The 10,384-nt window shown below is 48.4% G+C and overlaps 1 protein-coding gene across 19 annotated transcripts in view; it reads right to left on the bottom strand.

Moving 5' to 3' along the window:
* Positions 1-3,871: 3,871 nt before the first annotated feature.
* Positions 3,872-10,384, bottom strand: part of PTPRS (protein tyrosine phosphatase receptor type S) — a 307,055-nt gene continuing 300,542 nt past the window's right edge. For all 19 annotated transcript variants that reach the window (XM_083720166.1, XM_083720154.1, XM_083720157.1 and 16 more), the window contains 2 exons: positions 6,769-6,904; positions 3,872-5,213 (listed from right to left, as the gene is read on the bottom strand). In XM_083720166.1, coding sequence (XP_083576292.1) covers positions 5,145-5,213; positions 6,769-6,904 — 205 coding nt within the window. In that variant the 3' untranslated portion in view covers positions 3,872-5,144. The remainder of the gene's footprint in view (positions 5,214-6,768; positions 6,905-10,384) is intronic.

Here is a 10,384-nt window from a genome sequence, read left to right as displayed (position 1 = left end):
AGCCCAGCTCCGAGCAGTGAACAGAGGGGATGATGGAGACAGGGCCTGGACTATTCACAGGACCCACTTAATGCGAAATCAAAGAGTCCTGGGAGCTGAGAGCAACCAGTGAGGAGACCCCTATTCTCCTCTCAGAGATGCTGTTTCCTGGAGTGGTTTATCAATAGAACCCTCTTCCCAGGAAGATGTGGGAGGGAAATAGGGGTCTTTCAAAGGTTCCTAGAACTCTTTTTTGGAGAGGCTAGGACTGTTAAGAGACGCGGGTGGCGCTGTGGTCTAAACCACAAAGCCTAGGGCTTGCCAATCAGAAGGTCGGTGGTTTGAATCCCCGCAACGGGGTGAGCTCCTGTCGCTCGCTCCCTGCTCCTGCCAACCTAGCAGTTTGAAAGCACGTCAAAGTGCAAGTAGATAAATAGGTACCACTCCAGCGGGAAGGTAAACAGCGTTTCCGTGCGCTGCTCTGGTTCGCCAGAAGCGGCTAAGTCATGCTGGCCACATGACCCGGAAGCTGTACGCCAGCTCCCTCGGCCAATAAAGCGAGATGAGCACCGCAACCCCAGAGTCAGCCACAACTGGACCTAATGGTCAGGGGTCCCTTTACCTTGGATTGTTTAGAGTGGTATCCTAGTGCTTTTAACTGTATGACGTGAATATGGCCTCAAAGAGTCAGAATTTCATAGAATTGTAGAGTTGGAAGGGAGTTTTGGTGTTAAGGAAATGATGGGATAAAACGCTGCAAAGCATTGGGTATGACTTCATAGGTAATGGTAATGGTAATGTAAAGGACCCCTGGACGGTTAAGTCCAGTCAAAGGTGATTATGGGGTTGTGGTGCTCATCTCACTTTCAGGCCGTGGGAGACGGCGTTTGTCCACAGGCAACTTTTCTGGGTTGTGTAGCCAGCAGGACTAAACTGCTTCTGGTGCAACGGGACCCCGTGACGGAAACCAGAGTGCACGGAAACACTGTTTACCTTCCCGCCGCAGTGGTACCTATTTATCTACTTGCACTGGTGTGCTTTCAAACTGCTATGTTGGCAGGAGCAGGGACAGAGTGGTGGGAGCTCACCCCGTCACGGGGATTCGAACTGCTGACCTTCTGTTCGGCAAACCCAAGAGGCTCAGTGGTTTAGACCACAGCGACACCCACGTCCCTACAAGACTTCATAGACCTGTGGAGGAAGAAGGAACGAACCCCATAGGGTCCTCATTCCACCCCACCGTTTGCCGTGATGTCATAAAACCTTCCTGGAAAGAAATAGAAATGGTTGCCCCAATCAGATCCCATTTACCTCCCCCTGTCCACGAACCCCCCCCACCTTTCAAACAATTCTTCAGGTTTTTTTCAGACAATCTTCCTTTAATACAAAGTCAATATATATATCTACATAAACAGTGGCATGGAGACCACTTAAACTGTTTCATTTCGAAATAACAGTGTGATAGCAACAGGGTCTTGCTTTCATACAAAGGAAGGGAGAAAAAGAATTTTTTTTTTATTTTTTTAAAAATGGGGGTGGGGTGGGGAATAAAAAATAAAAGGTTGGCACACCCAGTTGCCCCCTCCAACCTCTCCTCTTCCTCCCAAACATCTACCAATATATATGTCCTTAAGGAAATGTTAGGCAACATTGTGGGGAAGGGAAATTCTAAAGACCTCCTCCCCCCCTTTATCATTATTATCAAGCCAGTAAGTTGCTGCTGGATCATCCTGTCCTCAGCCCACCATTGCCCGGGGGTGGGGGGGTTTAACCCAGCTGCAAAATTGCAAAACTGAGGAATGGTGTAAACGGAACCCAATATGTTTAGGGCAGGCTTCCTCAACCTCAGCCCTCCAGATGTTTTTGGACTACAACTCCCATGATCCCTAGCTAGCAGGACCAGTGGTCAGGGATGCTGGGAATTGTAGTCCCAAAACATCTGGAGGGCCGAGGTTGAGGGAGCCTGGTTTAGGGTGTGTGGTGGGTTAAGCTGTACCCTTTGGTACGCCTTGGCTTCTTCGCTCAGTACTGGAGGAAAAGAAAATATTGCTGCAGGGGTTGGGGAGAAGAGATCGTTTTGTTTGTTTTTTACCGCTATCCAAATCCAGAGAACATGTGGGAAGTAGCAAAATCCACTGTTTTACAGCCTACGAAGCTCTGGAGTGGCCGGGGGGGGGAGCGTTTCAGCCTCAAAACAACCTTGCGAGGTAGGTTAGGCAGAGAGGCAGAGAGAGAGAGAGAGAAAGAAAGAAAGAAAGAGATACTGGCCCAATGCCATCCAGTATGTCTCTGTTAAGGCTGAGCAGGGTTTCGAACCGACATTCAGCAGATCCAATAAACTGTCCCATTTTGCAGCGGAAAGCTCTTCCTATGACCCCCCCTCCCCTGCTGAATACAGCCCTCCAAGCAGTTAATGGCGATCAGCAAACACCTTGTTTTTTGTTTTCAATTTTTTACAGCCCCTTTTAGTAAAGGTAGAGGGACCCCTGACCATTAGGTCCAGTCGTGACCGACTCTGGGGTTGTGGCACTCATGTCGCTTTATTGGCCGAGGGAGCCGGCATACAGCTTCCGGGTCATGTGGCCAGCATGACTAAGCCGCTTCTAGTGAACCAGAGCAGCGCACGGAAACGCCATTTACCTTCCCGCTGGAGTGGTACCTAGTTATCTACTTGCACTTTGAGGTGCTTTTGAACTGCTAGGTTGGCAGGAGCAGGGACCGAGCAACGGGAGCTCACCCCGTCGTGGGGATTCGAACCGCCAACCTTCTGATCAGCAAGTCCTAGGCTCTGTGGTTTAACCCACAGCACCACCCGTGTCCCACCATGCTGGCTAAAAGCAGGGTGTTTGCTGCCACTGTCCATGCCTTGCGAAGTGGGCAAACTCCCAAGTATAGTTCTCTGGATTCATGTGTCCTGGTGGCGGACGGGCGCCTGGTTTAAAATGTTCCGTTTTGCCATGGGTCAGGCATACAAAATGCAGGCTGCTGGAGTGGGGAAGGCTACCCCCCGAAAAAAAAATTAAAGCGATGGATCCTGTCTGTGCCCCCTCCTCATCCCTCACGCCCCTTATTGGCCAAGCCCCTTGGAAAAGGAAGAAAATAATAAACAGCTAACAACAACAAGCGTAACTCTTTTTTAAAAAAGAAAAGAAAAACGGCGAAGGTTTGTTTGTATGTGAGCAAGTTAAACCTTTCTTCTTCTTCTTCTTCATTTCTTTTCAAAATGGTAAAAAAAAACCCCGCAAGATGTAAAAGTAGCAATTATAATCATACGTCATTCCCCCCCCCCGCCCAATCTTATCTCACACAGCCATTACACATAACGTTTCTACAGTGAAAAAATAGACTGTCTTTGAACATAATATGAACAAATAAGTAATTTGCTTTTTTTTTTTGCTTTTTTCGTGTAAATTCGTTGACTGATATTCTCCTGTAATTTTTTTACATGTTTTTTTTTAAAAAGGAAAAAAAATACACTATTTTAAAAAGAGAGAGAGAGAGAGACTCAAAATAAAAAATAAAAATATGAATGCCACTTGCTAGAGATACATGAACATCTCTTTAAAGAGAGCCACTTGCAAGGTTTATTCCAGCCCCCCCCCCCCCCGTTTCCATAAGTCCTGGGTCCTGCAGATGGGAGATCTTGTTTTCCTCTGTTGATGGTCTCCTCAGCCTTGACAACAACAACAAAAAAAATCCTCCCCTTTTTTCAAAAGATCCATCCTGTTCCAGGGGCCTCTGAAAAAATTCACCATTTTTTTCTTTGGCATCCGGTGGAAGGGCACAAAAGACACCCCCACAAAAAAAAATACATGGTTTTGCAACAGGAAAAGGGGGGGGGGAAGTCAGCTTTTGATGTGCTAATGGAATCATGTGGCCTTTAAAAAAAAAATTAAAAAGGTGTTTCATAACCTCCACCCGTGAGAGTAAAAGGCTGCGAGGGAGTTGAAATGAAACCAAACAAATGCAGGGTTAATTTTGTGTGGGGAAGGGGGTCAAGTGAAAAAGGGTGTTTGTGGAGGAGGAGGAGGAAGAGGAGGAGGAGGAGGAAGGGAGAGTGTTTTCCTGATTGAGAGACGTTTTGGGTCCCTGATAGCTCCTTATTGCAGTTTTTATTTCAACATAAAAAACCGTGGAATCATAAGGATGTGGAATGTTCTGAGTTTTCGAAAGGTGAGAGATACATGACCGTGTGTGTTTGAGGAATCTCACACCCAGTGCTTTTCTCTGAGGAAAAAAAGGGGTGCTGGTACGGTGTACCCCTTGCGTACCCCCAGAAAAAGCACGGCACACACCCCACCTTTCTGCAGGTTGGCAAAACATATATCCACCATTGAAATCAGAGGTTGCAATCCCCTCCAAAAAATAAAAAATAAAGGAGAATGCTGCTTGCTGGGTGAAAGATTGGCTCAGTTGGTGCTCAAGGCTGGCTGATTCTTGCTTTCTGTCCCAAACCCACTCTCTCTCTCTCTCTCTCTCTCTCTGTTCCTGTCTGCAAAAGACAACAACAACCCTGCGAGTGGCTTCCTCTAAAACTCACCAACTAGATTAGTATGCAAACCGAACTCTTAAAACGCGAGTGTGCCAGGGGCCATGCTTGTCGTTCCTCGCCGGCCCCCGCCTGGTTCGTTCTTCCGTTTGGTGTGTGTGCGGGGGCTCTCTCTCTCTCTCTCTCTCTCTCTCGGATGTTTTGTTTGTTTCAAAAATCCCGCCGAAGCACTTGGGATCCATTCGGAACCGCCCCCCCACGCCGCAAACACCACATGAGGTAAGAACGACAAGTTCACCACTTTTAAAGAGAAAATGGGGAAGGGGGGGGGACACACCCTCCGTCTGAAGCACCTCAGGGCAGGAGAGAGAGGGAGCTGGAGGCAGCCCCAGAGGTGCAGGGTTTGCTGGGGGGGGGGGGGGCGCGCGGAACTGCTGGCCGCTTCACTAGCTGATTGTCCCCCCCCCCCCACTGTAGCAGGAGCTGAGTGGGCGCAGGCGGCAGCTTCCTTCGGAATTCAGTCTGCAATTTTCTTTTTTTCTTTTTTCCCCTAATAGAAAAAGGTCAAAGTTCACCTCTCTGGCTCGAAAAGACCTTCCAGGACTGCAAGTGGTCAGAGTCCGTGCAACGGATGGCTTTGTTTTTTTCTGTTTCAGAGTTGGCGTTTTGTTTTGTTTTATGTTGCATAGTGATCAAAACTGCCCAGGTATTCCAGCGCCGCTTGGTAACAAAACTGATATTCATCCTGGAAGGAAATAAGGGCAGGGTCATACCTCATCTGACGTCCGCTTCATGTTACGTTCTTTCAGGTTACGTCCCGGAAAGGGTTACTTCCGGGTTTCGCCACTCGCGCATATACATCATGCGCATGCGCAGAAGTGTTGAATCGCAACCCACGTGTGCGCAGATGTGCCGCTGAGGGTTGCATTCCTTTCATGTTGCAAACGGGCCTCCGGAACGGATCCCGTTTGCAACCAGAGGTACCACTGTATCTGTTTTTATTGTATTGATATACCGTATTTTCCGCCCCATAGGACGCACTTTTCCCCCTCCAAAAATGAAGGGGAAATGTGTGTGTGTGTGTGTGTCCTATGGGGTGAATGCAAGCTTTCGCTGAAGCCTGGAGAGCGAGAGGGGTCGGTGCGCACCGACCCCTCTTGCTCTCCAGGCTTCAGGAAGACATCCGCAAGCCTTGCAAGCCCGGCAAGGCTTGCAGACAGCAGCCTACGGGCTTTTCCTAGAAAAGCCAACAGAAGCCGCACAGCCCCTTTAAAGAGTGTGCAGCTTCTGCGGGAGGTGGGGAATACTCCCATAGCTTGTCGGGGCTGATGGGGGAAGGCTTGCGGATAGCAGCCTGTTCTGGGGGCTGGGGTCGGGGGAAGCCTGGGGCAGGAAATAATTTTTTCCCCTTTATCCCCCCCCCAAAAAAAACCCTAGGTGTGCCGTATGGGCCGGTGCGCCCTCTAGGGCAAAAAATACGGTACCTGCTGCCCTTCGTCTTAAGATCTCAGGGTGGATAAAAACACAAGGTGAAAGAACAAATAGATAGTTAAAACAAAAGCAACAAAGCAGTAACACCCCCCCCCCCTTCCCACAAACACATTTAGAAGCCTGTAGAATATGAATCAATCAGCCCAAGGCCTGGTTGAAGAAGGAACATTTTAGCCTGGCGCCTAAAGATATAATGAAAGCGCCAGACGAGCCTCCCTGGGGAGCGAAGAATGAATGAAGTCCAGGTTGTTATAATTATTGTTATGAATAACCAGCCTTCCCTTCCGCCAAAAAAGTGAAAAATAAGTAAAGTGAATACTGATTATTGCTAGGAATTTTTATTTCTGCCCATACTGCAACGTGATGTTGCGCTAGAGCAACACGGGGAAACTTATATTGATTGATTGCACTTAGAATGACAGTTGGAAGGGACCCCGAATCATTTTGCCCAATGTGGACTACAACTCCTATCATCCCTAGCTCTCAGGACCAGTGGTCAGGGATGATGGGAACTGTAGTCTAGGAGTTTGAGAAACACTGCTCTAACCACTAACCCAACCGCATCATCCCTTACTACTTCGGAGCAGGAAGAGCAGCCGGCTGCGAAGGAGGCTCCCGGCTTTGGCCACTCTGCCGCACAGCCTTCCTTCCTGTTGCCACTGCACAGCTGCTGAAGGGAATCCCTGCCCAAACTCTGCCGCTCCAGAGGTGGCAGGAAGGCTGCCTCTCGCCCCCGCAGCCAGGCAGAGGAGTCCTGCTCCCTGAGCCGAGCCGGCAGGGAGGAAAACACAGCCTTTCTCTTTGTTTACCTCCGTCTGCACCATGGCAGGCCTTTGTGTCCGAAGCATCTTCACCGTCTGGAAGATGTCCACCACACCCTCGTAGCGCATTCTCTCCAGGACGATGCTGAGGGTGATGAAGACGCCGGTTCTGCCCACACCGGCGCTGCAGAGGAGGAGAAAGGAAAACGTCATGGAATTGGAAGGGACCCCGTGCTTTGGACGCAGCGCTTGGAAACCTCCCTGGGAAGAAATGGGAGTCTCTGTGTCCCCCCCCAAAAAACCAGCTCCCTCCTGACCCCCCATCTTTTAAAGCAGTAGGGTGTGATCTACAATCCAATATCAAAAACTGGCAGTGATCTACCAGCCTCCGAAGTCATTCAAGTTGAATGAATGAATGGATGGTTCTTTATTTCACAGATACAGTAGTTACCGTATTTTTCGCTCTATAAGACGCACCAGGCCACAAGACGCACCCAGTTTTTGGAGGAGGAAAACAAGAAAAAAAATGTTCTGAATCTCAGAAGCCAGAACAGCAAGAGGGATCGCTGCGCAGTGAAAGCAGCGATCCCTCTTGCTGTTCTGGCTTCTGGGATAGCTGCGCAGCCTGCATTCGCTCCATAAGACGCACACACATTTCTCCTTACTTTTTAGGAGGGAAAAGGTGAAGTCTTATAGAGCAAAAAATGCAGTATATTTGGATATCATCATGACAGATCCAAACAGTTGTTAGATGGAGAAGTACGATACGATACGATAATCTTTATTGTCATTGTCCCGTACAGAACAATGAAAGTGAAAATCTACACCAGACATTCAAAAACCAACAAGCGCCAGCAAGGAAGTTGGGGGGAAATGCTGTCTAATTTGTTTAGTCTCTTTCCCTCTGTGGTTTCTGGCGAAACGTCTGCTGTGCACCAGAAAAAAAGCAAACAAGCAAGTCTTGTTTAAGGCTGCTTATTTCCTTACAGCTCTACATGCAGATCTGCCTGATTGGATATCTGAATCTTTTGGTGTGTAGAGTGAGGCTTGGGTACTCTACGCAGACTCGTGTTTGGATAAGTGAATCTTCGCATAACCAACCTTTGGATAGCAGGAGCTGTGTGTATATTTAAAACAAACAAATGCGAATCCTAACAATGCCAAAAAAGGAAAAAGCTATCACCACTGTTGTCTGTGCAAAAATATAAAACCAAAAACAGGATTGCAAGAGACGAAACTGACACACTGGTGAATTTCTGCCGCACATGTCTCTCTCCGCACCCGAGACGATTGACACAGACTTCTCTCTCAGGACCAAGTTGGCGCCTGAGAGTGAATAGCTTGTCAACTTTGCCGTCCTCCTAGTCGCTTGGCTGGTCTCGCTCGCTTCCTTGAGGTGCAGCTCGAGAGGCGAGCGGGAGAACGAGGCGGCGGGGGGGGGGGGGTTGGAGAGGGAGGAAGGTGCTGGCTCACACAGACAATATATATTCCGCACGACGACTTAGCAACTGCGATGCTAAGTCTGAAAGCCAGCAAGCCAAGGGGCTTGGACGGGGAGCTTTAATCTCTCCAGTGGTGCGATTAATCAACTAAGGCTTTAATCGCAGATTAACAACAAGCCACTGCCCAGGGGATTTGGTGCTCTTGAAGGAGTTTGGCGGGGTGGGGAGCAAAATAATAATTCAGAGGAGGACTGGTGCTTCCGTGGGCATAAATTGGACAGGGCGGGCGGGGGAAGGGGGGGAGAGAAAGGGGTCTCTGTTTGCCACACTTAGGGAGAGCTACTCCTTTGTTTGGCCATCACAGTTTTGAGGCACCAATCCCACCCTCTAGTCCGTAATAAAGCCAGTGGCATCCGGCCGTTAAGGCAGAGTGGAAGGGAAAGTTGTGGCCCTCAGTCGCTGCTGTTTAGGGGCCTCTGGGGGGCATCGGTTGAATCACTGCAATGCACCCTATGTGGGGCTGGTCTGGAGCGGCTAGACTGCTTCTGGGGGGAAATTACCGGCAGTGTATAACACCCTGATTGCGGGATCTGCACCGGCTTCCGATTAGCTCCCGGCCCAAGTTTAGGTGTTTGTCCTGACAGCTGAGGCCTATACAATTCAGGATAGCAACCTTTTTATCTAGACAAACCTTTAGAAAGCTTGCAAGAGTTTTACTCTAGCCTACTGTGGCTTTTAGGGATGCTGGTGGCGCTGTGGGTTAAACTACAGAGCCTACAGCTTGCCGATCAGAAGGTCGGCGGTTCAAATCCCCACGACAGGGTGAGCTCCTGTTGCTCGGTCCCTGCTCCTGCCAACCTAGCAGTTCGAAAGCACACCAGCGCAAGTAGATAAATAGGTACCACTTTGGTGGGAAGGTAAACGGCGTTTCCGTGCGCTGCTCTGGTTCGCCAGAAGCGGCTTAGTCATGCTGGCCACATGACCCGGAAGCTGTATGCCGGCTCCCTCGGCCAATAAAGCGAGATGAGCGCTGCAACCCCAGAGTCAGTCACGACTGGACCTAATGGTCAGGGTTCCCTTTACCTTTACCTTACTGTGGCTTTTACTTTCTAAATCATGGCTGCAATTTTTAAAGTGACCATTTTATTGTTTTATCTTTTTTGTTTTTGCAAACTGGTTTGAGGGTCATCGTCCCCTAAAATGTGTTAAGGATTTCGCCTGGTTGTAAATGTTTTTAATTATCGTGTGCGAATTACCACAGTGAATTATCTTGTGTGTGAATTACCACAGTGCTTAGAAGGCAATTAACAAATTGATGATATTGTTATTACTATTATTATTATTATTATTATTTAAAGGTAAAGGACCCCTGGACGGTTCAAGCCAGTCAAAGGCAACTATGGGGTTGTGTCGCTCATCTCGCTTTCAGGCTAAGGGAGCCAGCATTTGTCTGCAGACAACTTTCCGGGTCATGTGGCCAGCAGCACTGAACCGCTTCTGGCGCAACAGGACACTGTGACGGAAACCAGAGCGCATGGAAACGCCGTTTACCTTCCTTGCACTGGTGTGATTTTGAACTGCTAGGTTGGCAGGAGCAGGGACTGAGAAATGGGAGCTCACTCCGTCGTGGGGATTCGAACCGCCGACCTTCCGATCGGCAAGCCCAAGAGACTAGGCCAAAATTGTGGAAACCTTTTTGGAAAAAAGTGTATTTCTTAGGTTTGATGGCTCATAACACCACCTTTTTTTTTGGAGTAACACCATAAAAGTATATATCAATGGAAAGATAATTAAAAAAAAAATCTTAATAAATGATACAGAAAATTGAAATAAAATAAACAAACAAATACAAAATTAAACTACATGTACACCCTACACTGCAAATACAAACCCTACTACCCCCGTGACTTCCCTCCACCATGACTCGACTTCCTTTAGCTCAAATTCAAATACTATCATTGCATTCTTTGGATAACACAGCTCTTATAGCCATTTCTAATTACAGTGGTGCCTCGCAAGACGAAATTAATTCGTTCCGCGAGTCTCTTCGTCTTGCGGTTTTTTCGTCTTGCGAAGCACGGCTATTAGCGGCTTAGCGGCTTAGAAAAAGGGGGGAAAAAGAAAAAAAACTCACAAGAACTCGCAAGACGTTTTCGTCTTGCGAAGCAAGCCCATAGGGAAATTCGTCTTGCGAAGCACCTCAAAAACGGAAAACTCTTTCG

This window comes from Podarcis gaigeae, assembly GCF_964106915.1.
Source record: "Podarcis gaigeae genome assembly, chromosome: 18".
Classification (NCBI taxonomy): Eukaryota; Metazoa; Chordata; class Lepidosauria; order Squamata; family Lacertidae; genus Podarcis; species Podarcis gaigeae.
This window is presented reverse-complemented; position numbering and strand designations above follow the sequence as displayed.